Consider the following 20,422-nt stretch of genomic DNA (forward strand, 5'->3'; position numbering starts at 1 on the left):
GCCAGTTGGCAGAATAGATGTTCGTTTTTAATCATAAACTTTCCATATACATTTTTCCCCCCAAGTAAATGTATCTTTATTTAAGCTATACATCTCTTGCACTGGAAAACAAGACAGAACTATAGGATAAACACTTTTTTCGCACAGTGATCAGGAAAAAGATAATTCTATATTCTAGTATTTGAGAGCAGCTCTATTTAAGCACTAATCTGTTGCTTTTATAATATTAATTAAAAATGGAGATCTGTTGGAATTTACATTTTCAAACTTTTAAGCATTGCTAATACAACTCATTGATTTCTCCATAAACATTTAGACATTAGCAGGGACATTAAATAACGGGACCATTCTGTGTTTGCTGGTCTAGTCACAGTCTGTGTGGAAATTGATAATGCAATCAGTGGATTGAGACTATTTGTTGTGTGGTTGGTGGACATGGCTGTGTTCATTTAAATTTGTTGTATAATTGTTTATCTAATGTTTAATGGGAAATGTGCCTTTGTTGCTTCACAAAAAGTAATTTCAATGGTGCTGATGCTTCAGAAGAACACACTACATGTGGTGCAGAAAATTGCTCATGTGCCATACATCAGAAATGTGACACAAATGTGATCGAGTGGTGAACTAATATATCTGCATTTACTCTCATGCTTTGTGTCGATTGACTTTTCTTTGCTTATTTTGGCCTTCGTATAGACCGCAATGTTGAATTTTCAAAAATGCATGAAGAAAATAGAATAAAGCAACAAGCATACAACTGATAGAAGGTATTAGCATGTGAAAATTGTATGTTATGCGGTTTAGATTTTGTTTTTAATCATTTCTCTTAAAAATGTCAGACTCAGCCTGATACTTCAATCTGAAGGATGTTTTCTAAGCTTTTAGAAGGGCCTAAAAGGAGCACAAACTAAAAAGGTTAATGCATTTACTTGAACTCACGGCTTAAAAGAATGCAAAATGAGTAGGTTGAGGTGTTTTAGTCGTCCTGAGCTCTGCTATTGGAGCTTTAGTCTGCTTTGTTCAGAGTCTCCAGGCAACGACAGCAAACATCAGAGGAACACACTGAACTGAGGTGAGCTGCGTATTTCAAAATATTCCTAATAAGAAGTTACACTACCTGTTCAAAAACTGATTAATGCATGAATGAAGACTTGAAATAAATTTTAAGAGAACTTTTGTGTGTCTAAATTGCTAAAATGATGAAGTACTGCATGTGAAAGTACATGATGTTTGCTTTGTGTCAAAGGAAATGAGTGGAAATGCTTTTATCTCCGTGACTCCTGGTGAGTAGGACTGAGCATTTGGAATGGTTTTCATTTATTCTTCCAGAGATTATGGAGACTTCGGATGAGCAGGTGAATGAAGCTCAGCCGCGGTCAGGCCTGCGGCTCAATCCTGAGTCTGTGCGCCAGGAGAAAGCTCTGTGTGAGACACCGGGCACGAGCAGGACTTCCACTAGAGGCAGCCTTCGCTTCGGGAGCCTCAGCCATCATTCCTTCTTCTCCAGACACAATCCTCATCCTCACAGAGTCAGACATATGCAAGGTGAGCTGCTCCGGATACATAGACCTGTTCAAAAACACGTTCATGCTTGCATTTGTCAAAAAGCTTTCAGAAATCTGCACTGGTCAAGATCAGACACTTCTTGTAATCATAATAACAATTCCAAGAAATTAACAGGTTAAAGAGCTAGTTATCAATTGTTCAGTGAGGGATTGGCAGTAATCATGCATGAGGATGGGCAACTTCAACATTTTGTAGTGCATTATTAAATTAAAATATATATGAACATGTATTTACATTATTTAGAAAGAAACAGTGCATTTAAAATATATTCATATTCAGGTTTCACATTTGTGTGTGTGTGTGTGTGTGTTTCAGCACTTTCAGATATGTAAGAAAAATGTATCAGGCATTATTAAATTCATATTGTCTTTATATTGAAGCTCTTGTGTGTTTCATAGTTTTTAAATGTAATTTTAAGTGTTTTTCATTTAAGGTGTTTTTCAGTGTCACAATTATATATCAACTCAACTATATATAAACAACTTATATATCAAGTAAAAAATTGCTAAATAAATTCATACAGCAAAAAAAAAAAAAAAAGGATTTTCAAATATCTAAACATTCTTGAATCAAGATGCGTTTACTTAAGAAGCTAAATGATTTTAAGGTAGTAAGTTTTGTTTTCTTGATGAATGAATGACTAAACAAACATTAAATATCTGCCAGTGTGGTCATAAATATAGAGAAAACAAGTTAGGTTTTTTTTACTTTTATGGCAGACATTTCTTTTTCTAATTTTAAACATAAACTCACTTAATTTTGATATATTTTTCCAGATAACAAGGCTTATGTCATTTTGATTCTGAATTAAACGTATCTTGATTTAAAAATGTTTACATATTTGTACTGGGAAAAAAAAATAATAATAATTTTTTACAGTGATACAATGTAAAAAGTGATGCTGACTTAACTGAAAAAAAATGAGGAAACCTGTTGCCTTAAAATTATTAAGTAAATAATAATAATTTAAAAAAAGTTAAGTGACAATGACAATTCACTTAACTTATAAATTTTTTATTATTAATTACTTAATAATTTTAAGGCAACGGGTTTCCTCAATTTTTTTTAAGCTGTCAACTTATCACTTTTTACACTGATTAGAAGCCTATTTATGAAATATTGTGTGTGATCAAGCAGCACGCAGACTCAACCAGAGTAAAACAAGCAAAGTTTCACAAAAGTCAAATATTTCATTGTGTTTGGGGCAAATATCTGCTCTCCTTGAATGCCGAATTTGGGGGCTGTAGCTAACTGCTGTAAACACTGTAAAAAAACAAACAAATATTGTTTCATCTTAAAATTATTTGGCTTAAAATTTTTAGTTTAGTCAACTAAAATATTCCAGTTGTCTCTTAAATTAACATTGAGTGTCTTAAAATGTCAAGTTGACTAAACTAAAAAATTTAAGTCAGCGGGGCAACAAATTATTATAAGTTGAACCAACTTTTTTTTTTTCAGTGTAATTTCTCTTATTTTATGTAGGTCCAGGAACACCAGAAAGAAAGAAAAAACTTTTGCATTTAATGCATGTGTCCAAAATATGATTATTCAATCCAGTCAGCTTTTCTTCATTAGATGGAGCTGTCTAATTTCATTCTTAATGTTAAATGCTAGACTTGTCATGCATTAGTGACAGAAAGTGTTGACACACAATGAGTGATAAAAGCAAGGAGAACATATATTTTGTGATTAAAAGAATGCAAGAATAAAAGAATTCGTGGGAAGTCGTGGCCTAATGGTTAGAGAGTCGGACTTGTAATCCGAAGTTTGCGGGTTCGAGTCTCCGGCCGGCAGGAATTGTAGGTGGGGGGAGTGAATGTCCAGCGCTCTCTCCACCCTCAATACCACGACTGAGGTGAATACCCTTGAGCAAGACATAAATGCCCACTGCTCCGGGTGTGTGTTCACGGTGTGTGTGTGTGTTCACTGCTGTGTGTGTGTGTGTGTTCACTGCTGTGTGTGTGCAGCTGTGCACGTTGGATGGGTTAAATGCAGAGCACGAATTCCGAGTATGGGTCACCATACTTGGCTGAATGTCACTTCACTTCAGTCGGTAAATGCCTGCAAGATTAATATTTAGTACAAAATTATTTCTTCATCCTTTATCCTGTTGTCACAGCTGCATAGTAAAATATGCCTGTAGCAGCAGGACTCCTGAAATCAGAAGGCGTTTTGTGAGGTTTTAGGCTCTATTAGCATAATAAAGGCACCTGAATCTGTCAAAAGCCCCATATACATGGGAAGTGCTGCATGTTCATCTGTTCTCTGAATGACTTTAATGAAGAGTTAATGCATAAACACACAGTTTGTCCTTGACTGATTTACATACTTCCAACGGCGAGTTCTTCACGCTGACTGCAAGAATAAGTGTGAATAAGCAGGTCTGTGCTTGAAAACCTGCACAGGTCTGCCCACAAGTTACTAATTTAGACCATATTCAATGGCGATGGAGTGAAATCAAGCACAAACAGGCCTCCGTCTCTGTGGATATTCATGCGGCGCTCTGATAGCGTGTGGTGAGGTGTTGCTTTGGGCAACAGATGATTTATTTGTGATCGACAGCTGCGTTAAAACGATAGTAGCATCTCAGACCTCACAGATTCTCATCTCAGATGGTTTCTTTGATGACTTTCCACCTACCTTTGAATATTTTCCTTTACTTTAGCAGCTGTTCATAACTTTGCTTTACTGTAATCCTTAATGAAGAGCTTTGGCCACAGCAGGCGTTCAGTGCATTTTAATGCAGTTTTTGATCAGGCCTTGCATGGATGCATGGTCGCATGATCCCCCGCTGAATCCTGGGAGACTTGAAAGTCTGATCACATTTCCAGCAGAGATTTCTAATGGTCTCCTCTTTCCGCAGGGTTGAATGGTAAGCCGGTTTGTACGGTGAATGATGACTGGTACGGCTTCACTCCGCTCTGCCCGCATCCACTCATTAAAAGTCAAGTGTCTGGGAGCCGTTCTTCTGTGTTTCTCACTCCTGAGATCGGCTCGAATCGCTCTGGACCACGAGCAGGTACAGATACCGAACACTGAACGCTGCTTTTGTGTTACAGAGATACTTCACCCAAAAATGATGTTTATTCATCCTGATGTTGCACCAAACCCATATGACTTTATTTCTTCAGGCAACACAAAATGAGATGCAAGACTGAATATTCATAGTCTGTCGAGCTGAGAAAAGCACTTTTGTGTCATGTTATGCGAAGAACTTAAATTTAGGTTATTGATTTAAAATCTTTAAAATTTTATTTGTGATGTTTAAACAGTTTTTTTATGTTTTGAATGTTTCAATTTTGGTGGGTTTAAATGTTTTGAGTGAAAACAACATTTGATTACTTTTTACTTTTTTACTTTTTACAACAAAGAAAAATATGCATGCACATTTTTTTTTAAATTCTACTTTATTTGTTGCATGCATATATATTTTTCTTGTAAAAAGTAAAAAAAAAAAAAAAAAGTTTGACTAATGTTTGACTTTAAAAAAAAAAGTTTGAGAAAATATGTACACATAGAAAACTAAATAAATAGGAAGAGAAATAAATAAGAAATGGATGTGTATGTTTGTGGAGGTAGTTATATATGCGCATAATGAATGTTGCAGTGTTTTGAATGTTTTATAGAGAATCACCAATGCATGGCTTATTCTTTGTTTGACTTTGAAGTATAAAACTGGGATAGAAGGAAGTATTTCGGCATAAAAAATACATGCATCACATTCAGTATCATGAGAAACGTATATTCTTCCAGATGTGGATAAACCAAAGTGAATGAAGAAAAGACCAAAATACCCAAGACATCTTGAGATTTTAAGGCTTAATTTAGAATTAATGAATGAATAATAATACATTGGCCTCTAGTTTTAAAAAGCAAATATTGCAATGCTCTTATGTCTTAGGCGCTGAAAATCACACATAAAGATGTAAGATTGTAGTTACTTGCATTGCTAAATGCTAAACAAGAGTGCTAATGCAAGATAAATAGGTTGTATTATTATTATGTTATTATTATTATTATTAATTAGGTAAACTTTTGTAAAATTAGAAAAAAATTTTTTTACTACCTACCAAGCCACATCTGACTACTAAATCCTCCAGATAATGATCCTCAAATATATATAGGAGTTTTTTTTTTTCCTTTTCGATATTTTCACATCTGTGTCTTCTTCTTGCTCTCCTTCATCTCTCATGTCTTTCCACAGCACTGATTTCTGAAAGCTGGCGTGAGGAACTGAAGGATTTGGCCACTAAAGTCAGTCTTTCAGCGGCGGCTGAGACCCAGCAGGACAAGAGAGAGGTACTTGACCTTTTATTTGCTGTAGGCATCACAAATGATGCATGAATTATATTCAGAACCGCATGTGCAGGAAGAGAGAAAGCAGCGTTTCTGAAAGGATGGAGTGATTGTCAGCAGAGAAACTTCTCATCTTAAGAGTGAAGCACTCGGCTGTACCGCAGTAAAGCTCAGTGCTCTTTGTAATTCTTCCACACACAAAGCTTTATAGCTTCACTTTATTCCTACCATAACTCCTACATCAAACATTTGTCTTTATGCTTTTAAATCACAATGGCACATCCCGCATTGCAGAACGCTCAGGAGAGCAGAGGCTTTGAGCAGAATACACACAATCCAGAAATCTGATCCATTCCTTCAGACTGTGTACAGTAACAGAGTCAGATATTAACCAGGCTGTGGTGTATAATGCTAAATAATTTCTTGTTAATATATAAGATTTTATACATTTTGCATTCTAGGCCAACATCTTGTGCACCTTTTATTTATTTTTTAATTTTTTTTATTTACTTGCCAAATGACTTGAAATCTGAAAAATAAATAAATAAATAAATAAAAATCAGATTTCATGAAATGACTGTAGAAGGTCATAGGTGTGAATGCATGAACGATAAAAAATGGATTTAATGAAATGCAATGCACAAAGTTTGTTTATTGATTCGATTGATTCACTGATTGAGCATTTTAGTATGCACTGATTTTATATATACATTTTTAATTCTGTGATATTTATTCAAATATGATAAACTGTATTAAAACAAAACGGAAATTATGCCTACTGCACTCTTATTAATAGCTGAAATAATAATCAAATCAAAGGCATGATTTGACTGATTTTGCATTAGAGTTCAAATTCTAATATCCACCTTTTTTAAGGCCTATGACACTTTGTGTGAATTCTGGGAGTAAGTTCTGTTAAACTGTAAACAATTAGCAAAAGGTTTGCTCTATGAATGCAATAATAAGCATTTTCAAAAACTGGGTACAATGAGCTACATTATGTTGTGTGTTATCATTTTTCAAGTTGATTTCAGTCATTTTAATAGATAACAAATACAACATTACACATTCCAGTAAACACAGCTAATGGGGATTAGAAGTGAAAAGAGGAGACCTTTACATTTAAAGCATCCCTGTGAAAACAAACCTGAAAGAGTATTTGGGAAGAAAAAAAAAAGAGATATCCTTTGTGCATTCCAGTTCATTATCCATGGGATTTATTGTAAATTAAATCAGGAAAGCACAGCACAAATGTGCAGTATATGTTGTCTTTTTTAGTACTGTTACAGCAAAATGTAAAGGAAAAATGAAAATAATGAGGATAATAATGCAGCACAGTGAAAAGAGCTCTTCCACAGATATTCTTGTTATACAGTCTCCTTTCGTCTGAAAATAGAACATGAAGGAAAATGTTCAGCTCAAGCAGTCAAACTGATAGATAAGGATTATTTGTAGCATATCTTTATGATTTGAAATGATTTCTTTCTGTCCTTTTGAGCAGAACTTTCCCAAACAGGGAGTGCCTCCCATAATTTAAAATGCATTAGGCTCATTTGAAAAAAAGTGGATTGATTCACATGCATTGTGTTTAAGATTCTGATCTGGATGAATGGACATATATTAGATGATGCAGAATGAAATCATATATATGTTATTGAAGAATTCAGCAAGCTTTTGTGTTTTTCTGTGAATAAACTCAAAGAAACTGTCAGATGAGGAAGTTCCTCGCAGGAAGACGCAGTATTCGGCGCAGTCCGGCCGGATCATCCCTGCCTCGTCCTGGGGAGGGAAGAAGCGCAGCAGCAGGACTTCACACAAACGAGCCCTGCGATGGCAGACGAAAACCCTGGAGGGAGTGGAGCTCAAGGTAACTCACCTGTTCTGGTTTACTGACCTCGGCAATGACATTCTGACGCCACAGTTTGACAGTGAATGTGAACTCCAACTTTTAGTTAGAATGCAGTATTGGCAACTGGAAGAACGGGCATCCCGCTTTTTAACTACAATTGCTAGTCACATTTTTGGTAAAGGCATCACCTGATTTATACGACAGATTGCATGTGGTGTTCAGGTCATGTCATACTTGCCTTAATTACAGCTGATTATGGGTAAAACTAAAAATTCCTCAGAAGTTATGTTTCTATGGAAGCACTCTGCAAAATACTAATTCACCTCTTGCAAAGTGTTTCAGAACAAATTAAGTGCATCATGCTGAACGGAATCAAATAAAAGCAGTAATATTGTGAAATATTATTACTATTTAAAATAAGAGTTTTCTGTGTGAATATATTGTAAAATGTAATTTATTCCTGTGATGCAAAGCTGAATTTTCAGCATCATTACTGAAATCAAAGGAATCAATTAAAATATAGTTTTAAAATGTATTCTTTAGAAAACAGTTGTTCTAAAATCTTACTGTTTTTACTGTAATTTGATTAAATAATTTCAGCCTTTGTGAACAGAAGATACTTCTTTCTTAATTAGTCCAAACATTTGACCGAAAGAGTATGATATTTTTACTCTCAATGCAATGTACAAGACTTTTCTTGGTGAAAAATAAACTGTGGTCATTTTCTTTGACTTATTTGATCAGACTGCCAACACTTTATACATTTCTATACAAAATTGGAGTAAAAAGTGTATTTATTGCACTTGCTGAAATAAGCATGCAATATGATGCAGATAAACATGTAGAAACTGCAAATTGAAATTATGAAAATACAATGAATATGAACTCTATACAGTGTGCTGATAATTAATTCAGAATGCAGTGTGTCAGGACAGATCCTGAAGCTCTTGTTTGCCCATTTTCAATTTGATGAATATGAAAACGGAACATAGACTGCATGCCAAAGAAATTTAATAAGCAATTCAAATTCATTCTCAAGATGGTGAACAAGATTTGTTAGTTTTTCCTGTTTTTTGTTTGTCAAACACGACCAGTTTCACCAGGGAAGAACTGCTGAACATTCGGCAGAATACACCACATAATCTCCAACCGGTTTTCGATTATTCAAATGTTTTGCTGAACATAGTAGCCGGCGGAGCTGCAGCGCTCCTTAGACACTTCAGGACGCGCAGACCATTCATCAAGCTCAGACAGCACGGATTTCGAATGCCGTTGCCTAGCATCCATCTGGCGAATCTCCGCTCTCTACCCAACAAAACAGACGAATTCCTCCGCAAGTGCACGTGAGCTCAGCTTTACAGAAACTCGCCAATCTGATCACAGACGCAGAACAACAACACCCCGGACTCTTGTTTTAATAGGGGACTTTAATAAAGCAAATCTCTCCCGTGAACTGCCAAAATACAGACAGCATGTTACATGTCCCACCAGAGACAGTAATATATTGGATCACTGTTACACAGCAATAAAGGACGCATATCACTCTGTCCCACGAGCAGCTTTAGGACTCTCTGATCACTTTTTGGTTCATCCCATACCGACCTACAGGCAGAAACTTAAATCTGTTAAACCTGTATTAAGGACTGTAAAGAGATGGACTAATGAGACAGAGCGGGTTTTACAAGCCTGTCTCGACCTGACTGATTGGAGTGTTTTTGAAGCTGCTGCAAACGATCTGGATGAGCTCACAGAGACGGTAACATCATATAACAGTTTCTGTGAGGATATGTGCATTCCTATCAGGGCTCATTTAAATTACAATAATGACAAACCATGGTTCACTGCAAAACTCAGACAGCTCCGCCAGGCCAAAGAAGATGCTTACAGGAATGGGGACAGAGTCTTGTATAAACAGGGCAAATGCACACTGGAAAAGGAGATCAGAGTGGCAAAGAGGAATTATTCCTATAAGCTAAGGATCCAATTCTCTTCCAGTGGCACGGCTTCAGTGTGGAAAGGTCTGAAAGACATCACCAATTACAAGACACCATTCCCCAGCACTGTGGAGAATCAACAACTTGCAGATGATCTGAATGAGTTCTACTGCAGGTTTGAAAAACATCATTCACACCTCCTGCTACTCCCCTCTCCCCCACACCTGCACTGCAGATAAGAGAAGATGTGTGCCAGGTCTTCAAAAAGAACAAAACAAGGAAGGCACTAGGCCCAGACGGTGTGTCACCAGCCTGTCTGAAATCCTGTGCTGACCAGCTGGCGCCCATCTTCACACAGATCTTCAACAGATCTCTGGAGCTGTGTGAAGTCCCCTCATGCTTCAAACGCTCCACCATCATCCCCGTACCAAAGAAACCCAAGATTACAGGACTTAACGACTACAGACCTGTGGCTCTAACATCTGTGGTCATGAAGTCATTTGAAAAACTGGTTTTGGCTTATCTGAAGGGCTCTACTCAGAAGACTACAGAAGGTAGTCTGGATTGCTGAGCGAATCATTGGTACAACCCTCCCCAGTCTCCAAGAACTGTACTTATCCAGAGTGAGCAAAAGGGCTGGTAAAATCACTCTGGACCCCTCACATCCAGCACACTCCCTCTTTGGACTGTTACCGTCTGGTCGACGTTACAGAGCTCTGAGCACCAGAACGACCAGACACAGGAACAGCTTCTTCCCTCAGGCAATCCATCTCATGAACACTTGAACTCTTAACAATAAACATGAAACACACGACACTATCATAATTTGTATTTTTTATTTAACACACATACTTATTACATTTCAAATCTGCACCTAACATACCTGTACATACTGAATTGTCAATTTTCTATTTTGTATATTGTGTTTGTGCTATTTTGCATATTGTCCATTTTGTATATTTGTACATATTTTTTTAATATCTGTGTCCTGTTCTGTTGCTGTCATTTTATTGCACTGTGGAGCTACTGTCACTAAAACAAATTCCTCGTATGTGCAAACATACCTGGCAATAAAGGAAATTCTGATTCTGATTCAGAAATATTTAATTACCATTCCATAATTTCAATATTTGGTTAGCTGGTTTTCTTCCGTCCTGTGGGAATGAGCTGCTGATTTCAGTGTTCGTGCCCTCTCTCCAGAGTTATTAAAGTTATTCTTATTTTCATTCATTTTTATTTAGTTGAACTTGATGTTCTAAAGTGACTAAAACGGAAATAAAAATTAATACACAACACAAAAATCCGCTAACACAAAAGACAAAAACACAACAAAAGTTACTGAAACTTTGTATAATAATATCTGAATGCTACTAAATGAAGTCTGTATTTCTCAGGTGCTGGAGCTCTTGTGTCAGATCCTGCAGACTGATTCTCTCTCGATGGTTCAGCAGTGGCTTTTGTTGGCGAGTGACAGAGGTGACCAATTTCCCTTTGATTTTATTGATTGATTTATTAGCAGATAACCAAATAACTGACACATGGTTAATGTTTTGCTTTGAAGAGCATTTAAAGTGTTCATGATGCTACTATTCTAAACACAGACAAAATGAGTTTTTGCTGATGAAATGTAAAATGTATGATATCTTTCTTCCCGGAAGAACATTTCTTCCCGCAAGTACACTGAAAGTACATTTACATTTATGCATTTAGCAGACGCTTCAAAGCGACTTACATTGCATTCAAGTTACAGTTTTTTTTGTTTGTTTTTTTACATTTTATAAGCTCTTGCTTTCCCTGGGAATCGAACCCATGACCTTGGCGTTGCTAGCGCCATGCTCTTCTATTTGAGCTACAGGAAAGCTACAAACACTGTAGATATTCAGGAGATGCATGAAATTATGAAGAACCTGAGAAAAGGAAAATAATATGTGTTCAAAAACACAGTCATGAAGTGAATTGCTCAGAATATTTTAGCTTTATATAAAAAAGTGAAGTTCCTGTTGACTTCACATTGATCTTTGAAATAGAAAATTCTTTGTTAAATTTAAAATGCTTGAGATGATTTTGCAAACCATATGCAGTTGCTGTTAATATTTAAATTATTTCATTGTGATTATGTAATCAAACACCTTCATCCATGTGCAACACTGCATATGTATAAGACACATATCCTTTCTTGTAATTCTGAGACAAAAGTCAGAATAAAGTCAGAATTGCAAGATATAAACTCTTTTGAGAATTGCGGATGTAAAGTCAGGTTTGTAAAATATAAACTCAGAATTGAGAGATATTAACCCAGAACTGCAAAATATAAACGTAAAATTGCAAGAGATAAATTTAGAATTGTGAAATATAAACCAAGATTTGCAAGATGTAGGGTCAGAATTGCGAAATATTAACCCAGAATTGGAAAATAAAAACTTAAAATTGCGAGAAATAAATTTAGATTTGTGAAATATAAACTCTGAATTGCGAAATATAAACTCAGAATTGTGAAATGAACTCAGATTTGTGAGATATAAACTCAGAATTGCGAGATATAAACTCAGAATTGCTAGAAGTAAAGTCAGAATTGCGAGATATAAACTCAGAATTGCGAGATATAAACTCAGAATTGCGAGATATAAACTCAGAATTGCTAGAAGTAAAGTCAGAATTGCGAGATATAAACTCAGAATTGCGAGATATAAACTCAGAATTGCTAGAAGTAAAGTCAGAATTGCGAGATATAAACTCAGAATTGCTAGAAGTAAAGTCAGAATTGCGAGATATAAACTCAGAATTGCGAGATATAAACTCAGAATTGCTAGAAGTAAAGTCAGAATTGCGAGATATAAACTCAGAATTGCTAGAAGTAAAGTCAGAATTGCGAGATATAAACTCAGAATTGCGAGATATAAACTCAGAATTGCTAGAAGTAAAGTCAGAATTGCGAGATATAAACTCAGAATTGCTAGAAGTAAAGTCAGAATTGCGAGATATAAACTCAGAATTGCTAGAAGTAAAGTCAGAATTGCTAGAAGTAAAGTCAGAATTGCGAGATATAAACTCAGAATTGCGAGATATAAACTCAGAATTGCGAGAAATAAATTTAGAATTGTGAAATATAAACTCTGAATTGCTAGAAGTAAAGTCAGAATTGCGAGATATAAACTCAGAATTGCTAGAAGTAAAGTCAGAATTGCGAGATATAAACTCAGAATTGCTAGAAGTAAAGTCAGAATTGCGAGATATAAACTCAGAATTGCTAGAAGTAAAGTCATAATTGCGAGATATAAACTCAGAATTGCGAGATATAAACTCAGAATTGCTAGAAGTAAAGTCAGAATTGCGAGATATAAACTCAGAATTGCTAGAAGTAAAGTCAGAATTGCGAGATATAAACTCAGAATTGCGAGATATAAACTCAGAATTGCTAGAAGTAAAGTCAGAATTGCGAGATATAAACTCAGAATTGCTAGAAGTAAAGTCAGAATTGCGAGATATAAACTCAGAATTGCTAGAAGTAAAGTCAGAATTGCTAGAAGTAAAGTCAGAATTGCGAGATATAAACTCAGAATTGCGAGATATAAACTCAGAATTGCGAGAAATAAATTTAGAATTGTGAAATATAAACTCAGAATTGCTAGAAGTAAAGTCAGAATTGCGAGATATAAACTCAGAATTGCTAGAAGTAAAGTCAGAATTGCGAGATATAAACTCAGAATTGCTAGAAGTAAAGTCATAATTGCGAGATATAAACTCAGAATTGCGAGATATAAACTCAGAATTGCGAGATATAAACTCAGAATTGCGAGATATAAACTCAGAATTGCGAGATATAAAGTCAGAATTGCTAGAAGTAAAGTCAGAATTGCGAGATATAAACTCAGAATTGCGAGATATAAACTCAGAATTGCGAGATATAAACTCAGAATTGCGAGATATAAACTCAGAATTGCGAGATATAAAGTCAGAATTGCTAGAAGTAAAGTCAGAATTGCGAGATATAAACTCAGAATTGCGAGATATAAACTCAGAATTGCGAGATATAAACTCAGAATTGCGAGATATAAACTCAGAATTGCGAGAAATAAATTTAGAATTGTGAAATATAAACTCTGAATTGCGAAATATAAACTCTGAATTGTGAAATGAACTCAGATTTGCGAGATATAAACTCAGATTTGCTAGAAGTAAAGTCAGAATTGCAAGAGTAATTTAGAATTGCGAGGTTTAAAGTCAGAATTCTGTTTATATCTCGGACTTCTAATTTTTTTCCTCTCAGAATGAAAAGAAAAACATCAGAGTTGTGAGATTAAAAAGTCACAATTACTTTTGGTTTTATCCTGTGACAAAAACAGGCTTGCATAGTTCTGTGCGTTTAATTAGTCACGAGAAAAATGTTTGTTTACACTCAATTAATTCAAGTTCCTCACAAGATCATCTCTTAAAATAATCACCACCACCAACTCTGAGTTTAATCACTGGACGCGGGCCGCTTGCGTCCTGCAGACGATGTGCTAATGAAGGCTCATTAGATGTGTTTCTGCTCTCAGAGAAAGAGCTGGTCCAGGGGTTACTCCAGCAGGCCATGGCCGACTCCAGTTCTCTGGCCCAGCAGACGTCTGGATCTGAACTTCTGCCACTGACGTCTGAAGATCTGCCAGATCACGTGTTCCTCGACTCGTCTGTCAGCCGCAGGAAGAGCATGTACGTGTTTCCAGCAGAGTTTAGTGGTGCTGTCTTATATCATTGGTAGAATACTGTTTCATCATTCCATCGTCTGTCTGTCTATCTATGCAGTGTACTAATTACTCTCTCTAAAAGTATTGCATTACTTATTACTTTCTCAATTACAGATCAGCCTCAACCAGTTCAACAGTACAGACTCTTTTAATTCTTTCAAATAAATAATATAAAATTGCATACATTATTCTTAAAATGACCAAAGAAATTTACAGTTAAAACATTCATTTTAGCATTAGATGTTAAGTTTTGATGCTAAAAATGTGTTGATATTGTTATGTAGTATATATTTAATGCAATTACATCAAGAGTAACTGTAATTAAATTACAGAAAAATTAAGAGTAATCTCTTATATTACATTTTCAAGGTAAAGTAATTCAATTACATTAATTAATTAATTACTTAGCAATGCATTACACTCAACATTGACTAACAAAACTCTGATTAACCTTTTTTTTGTTTTAGTTTTTTTGTCTTCCAATACAAATCTAATTTATCTATCTAGAAACTTAAATCAAAATTAAGTGAGATTATGCTTAAGCAAATATGTCATTGAGGTCAGAAAAATAATCTTATAGTAGTCTATAATCTTATTATAGTGGGGGTTTTTTTTTTATGACCCTGTCGGCAGATATTTTTCTTGTTTTAAGCACAAACTCACTTAATTGTGATGTTTTTAATAAGCCATACTCTCTGAAGTCTTGTTCTAAGAAATGTTCATTTTGTTTCCTGGAAAACAAGACAAATATACAGTAATAAGCAAGCAATATTTTTTGCAGTTACAAAAGTGGTAATTACCAACTAATACCCTGATTAAAAAAATTTTTAAATTGGTATAGAAACCATTTTCACTCAGAAATCATTAGTAAATTTCACAAATAATAGCAAAACAAAAGCAAGTAACATAAATATAACCATAACTTCATTAAAAGCATGATAACTCCCTAGTAAAGTTGTCATTGTAAGCGTTTTGTAATGGTTGTTTTTAGACAGTAATTCCTTCTGAAGGATAATTACTAATAGTGAACTAGTAGTGCTATTGCTGACTAATTTGTTAATTGTAGTTCCTTGTTAGTTAATATTAGTTACTACAATGTTAATACTGTGTTACTCATTTATTCCTGAGCAGTTATTAATTAATGATGGAGCAGTATTCTGAAGAATTACCCTATTTTTATCATCATAGGGTGATATGACTATGATTATGAATGTTTCAAGACTTTATTATCTTTCTTTTGCACAGTTCACATCCCGAAGAGGCATTACAGGATAAACCAGGTGAGGCTTCTGTACTTGCATCAGATGTATTGTGTGCCGATGTGAATTGGAGCGTTATTAATATGCCGTTGTCATTCTGAGAGATTGAGTTCATGACTCCACGTGGGCTGCTTTTGGCAGAGAAGAGTAATGTTGCTCTCAGCTTTTATTAAAACACAATTTGGCTCCGTTTCAAACTCTAGTGAGTCCGCCGCCTGCATCTGCTTCTGGAGAACCGCTTTCCTGCTGCATCTCGTTTCAAATGTTTCAAGTCAACTCAAAGACTTTAATTAGTGGATTTAAGTGGAACTAGAACTAAACGCTGTAGGAAAGTGACTCTTCCGGACTGGGATTGGGGAACGCTGTTTACATAGACAGCTACACTCTTAAAAATAAAGGTTTATTTATTGGCATTGAAGCTTTAACATTCATGTAACCTTTCCATTGAACTGTTATATAGATTATTCAAATGTTCTTTATGTTAAAAAAATGGTTCTTTTAATGGTTCTTTTGTAGTGTTAGTAGATTTTTAAGGAATTTGCCCACATTTTTCTCCAGTTTGCAGTCTGGAGGAGTCGACATTAGTCCTGTATATTGGACACAGACTCTGGTTTTTAGTGTCAGACTATGATTCCATCCAGTCAGAGAAGATGAAACGTGTTTGATATTTTGAGACAATCTGCTCCTCTGTAGTCGTTTACAAAGTGGGCTGTGATGCCTAGTGTTTTAAAATCTAGTGTGTATTCCAACCTTACAGGAATAGTTCAAAATTACATTTAAAATTTGAAAATGAATCAGGTTTGGAGAAATGTGTCTCTGCATCAGTGTCTCAGCAATGGATGCTCTGCAGTGAATGGGTGCCGTCAGAATGAGAGTCTGATAAAAACATCACAATAATCCACACCACTCCAGTCCATCAGTTAACATCTGGAGAACACAAAAGCTGAAACAAATCATCATAAAGACGTTTGTAACAAAAATATGAGTCCATAATCCATAATAACTCTTTCTCCAGTGAAAAAGTGGTTTTGTCTGAATCAGGAGAGAAATTTGCACAAATCAAGCAGCGTTTACAAGACAAAACAGCTCTAAACAAATATGTGGCTGGATTTTGATGTGAGAGACAACAAGAAATTGACTTTTTCACTGGAGGAAGCGTTATTATGGATTATGGATTTGAGTTAAAAACATCTTAATGATGGATTTGTTTCAGCTTTTGTCTTCTCCAGATGTTAACTGATGGACTGGAGTGGTGTGGATTATTGTGATGTTTTTATCAGACTCTCATTCTGACGGCACCCATTCACTGCAGAGCATCCATTGCTGAGACACTGATGCAGAGACACATTTCTCCAAATTTGTTGAAGAAACCGACTCATCCTGATCTTTAATGGCCTGAGGGTGCAGCACATTTTCCACAAATTTTCACTTTTGTGTGAACTGTTCTTTTAGGAAAAGTAGACAGAGCCTCCAAAATACCTGATTTGGAGTGGGCAGCAGCCAAGAGAGTCCAATATTTTGGTGTTAACATTATTAACAATCTGATAATCTAATAAGTACAAAAACAGTAGAGAAAATGGGTAATGTCTTATATAATAGGACTGAACTAGAGCTTTTTCAATATTGAATGAATTATATTTAGAATTGACATTGCTATCAAGTCATCTCTAATTGTTTTTTCTCACACATTCAGTGTGATGAACCATGTTATTGTCTTCTTGAAGGATATGTGCAATGCTGCTCTGGAATATTCTGATAAACAAAAAAACTAAAAACAAGGCAAACAATTTATTTTTAATTGGACTGACCTATTTTAACAGCATCACCTACGTTTTGGAACAGAGCCCTTGTTTAGCCATAGAAACTTTTACAACTAATTAAAAATCTAGTTAAAGATATCATTAGATCAAATTTTGTGTTTTGTGGCCCATAGTTTATATTTTTATCTTTGAGGGTTACATCTACACTCAGAAAAAAGGTACAAAAGCTGTCACTGAGGCAGTACCTTTTAAAAAAATACACTTTTGTACCTTATTTACTCCTAAAGCGTGCTTATTAAAGGTACATATTAGTGTCTAAAGTGTAAATATTAGTACTTAACTGGTTCATATTATTATCTTTTGAAAAGGTACTGGCTCAGTGACAGCTTTTGTACCTTTTTTTTCTGTGTATGTGGCTAGTGATCTCCTTAACGTTTCTTCTGGAGAAAACATATAATGACTCATCCTGTGTTTTTAAATCTTATGATTATTTGTATTTTTTATTTCATAAAACCAATTTGTGAAATGCATTTGACCTTGTAGAGAGAACTTGTTTGATGTTAAAAAAGCGAGAGATTCATCTTTATACTGTGATATCATGATAAATAAAATATTATGAAAATATCTGCCAATGAAGCTGGAATCAAGTGAGCGTCGTCCACTACACAGAACTGTACAGGTCATATCAGCTCAGACTGATGCTCTGGGTTTCTTCAAACTCAAATAACTGACTGATGTCACATTCTCAGAATGTTCTCAGAATGTTCTCTGGATGTCTCTGAGCGTCTCTTTCTGTTCTAGAGCGGATCGGAGAGGCAGAAGTTCTCACACTGTACCCAGAAGACACATAATGCTGCTGCTGTCATGAACACAACATCTGCATCTCATGATATACAGTGCCCTCCATAAGTATTGCAATAGTAAAGACAAAATTGCTCTGTTGGCTGTGGAGTCAAGACATTTGCAAATATGATTAAAAGATGAATATGAGACAAAACTACAGAATATCACATTTTATTATTAGTCGTTTCAACACATACATGTTTTACCAAATAAAAAGAACAGCACTTTTAGAGTTCATCCCACTCATTGATGTGAGCATAAGTATTGGGACAGTTGAACATAAGGCAGATATAAAAGATTAAAAGCTATTATTTAGTTGCAGATCCCTTGCACACAATCACAGCAGTGAGTCTGACCCATAGACATCACCAGACTCTTGGTCTCATCCTTTGAAATACTTTTCCCAGCCTTTAATGCAGCCAATTATAATTGTTGCTTGTTTTGGGGAGTTTCTGCCTTTACTCTCCTCTCCAGCTGCTGAAATTCATGTTCAATCAGATTTAAATCTGGAGATTGACTTGGGCAATCTAAGACTTTCCATTTCTTTGCTCTTATAAATTCCTTGACTGAACTGGCAGGGTGTTTTGGGTCATTGTCCTGATGCAATATGAAGCACTTCCCAATGAATCTGGTGGCATTTTCTTGAATATTGGTAGGCAAGATGGTTTTGTACCCTTCCAAATTCATTCTGCTACTGTCATCATACATTAAGTCATCAGTAAAGTTGAGAGGGCCTGTTCCAGAGACAGCCATGCATGCCCATGCCATGACACCACCTCCACCATGCTTTACAGATGAGGCTGTATGCTTGGGATCATTGCAGTTCCCTTTTTTCTCCACATTTTTGCTTTCCCATCACTTAGATAAAGGTTCATCTTTGTCTCATCGGTCCATAAACACAGTTCCAAAACTCTTCTGGCTCACCTTTGTGCTTTTTTGCAAACTCTACTCTTGTCTTTCTATGTTTGGTGCTGGTCAGAGGTTTGCATCTTGCTGTGTAGCATCTGTAATTCTGTGTCAAAGTCTCCTGAGGACAGTAGATTGTCAGAGCATCACCCAGCTTTCTGGAAGTTGTTGCTGATTTTACAGACACGTCTTTTAGGATTCATTTTCACAGCTTTTATGATTTGTCTGTCATCATCTACTGTTGTTTTCTCAGCCGATCAGGTCGTTGTTGGTTGCTGGTGGTTTCCAAACTCTTGATTTCTCCATGCCCTTTGTTTTTGCTAGAGCTCTAACTGACTTCCTCTTTTCTTTTAGCATCCAAATTGCTTGCTTTTCTCTCAAAGTCAGCTCCCTCGTCTTCATCCTGGTTTGTGTGCGTCATCATCGAATGCAAGATTCAGAATACAGAAGTAATGGATATAACTGATACGACACATTCCCTGCTTTTAATATCTGAAGAATTAATGCAACAGGACACAGCTGATCACTTAGAAAGACCTGAGAGGCAACTGCTCCAATACTTCTGCTCACATCAGATAGAGGCATGAACTCTAAAAGTGCTCAACTTCTTAGCTGGTAAAACATATAATAATAAAATGTGACATTCTGTAGTTTTGTCTCATATTCATCTTTTCATCATATTTGTAAATGTCTTGACTCCACAGCCAACAGAGCAATTTTGTCTTTACTGTTCTAATACTTTTGGAGGGCACTGTAATTAGCTCGTTTAGCATCAAAGTGGAATGCAATGCAAATTTTTTCATTTCTTGTTAATAAAGCATACAAGCAGGTATTTTTCTTAAGCGTATTCATTTTCTGTGGGTGTCACGTCTCTTGTGAAATGCCATGAGTCAGGAAGCAAATTAAACAATTTAGACAGTTTAGAGCTCGAATAACAATATTTTCATGGAAGATTTAATATACTGTAAGCGCATTAAATTTCCATTACTGTGCACTATTGTAATCACAGTTGGTACATGGTATTAATTTAAAATACTGTCAATTGATAATCATGTTGTTTTGAATCCATAACATTGAATTAAATGATTAATTTAAGCAAAAATGCAAATTCTGTCATCATTTGAATGTTATGTTGCTTTTACACTATTTTCATTGGTCACTCTTTTAATTGAACGCAACAATGCTGCAATTGCTTTGGCAACACAAACGTAAAAATATTTGCAAGGCCAATAAACCCCCTAAATACTAAAATATATCAACTTTTCAGGAGATTTCAAAGTCA

The 20,422-nt window shown here is 35.5% G+C and overlaps 1 protein-coding gene across 1 annotated transcript; it reads left to right on the forward strand.

Annotated features, from left to right (window-relative positions):
- Window positions 1-1,334: 1,334 nt before the first annotated feature.
- Window positions 1,335-18,242, forward strand: LOC306857493 (protein TBATA-like; the record flags this gene model as incomplete). Its single annotated transcript, XM_079397471.1, has 8 exons — window positions 1,335-1,545; window positions 4,430-4,585; window positions 5,771-5,865; window positions 7,565-7,729; window positions 11,040-11,121; window positions 14,184-14,337; window positions 15,618-15,652; window positions 18,193-18,242. The coding sequence occupies 8 exons, from the start codon at window positions 1,335-1,337 to the stop codon at window positions 18,240-18,242; spliced, it is 948 nt and encodes a 315-aa protein (XP_079253597.1).
- Window positions 18,243-20,422: the final 2,180 nt, after the last annotated feature.

The sequence above is a fragment of the Barbus barbus genome (genome assembly GCF_936440315.1).
Source record: "Barbus barbus genome assembly, chromosome: 38".
NCBI lineage: Eukaryota > Metazoa > Chordata > Actinopteri > Cypriniformes > Cyprinidae > Barbus > Barbus barbus.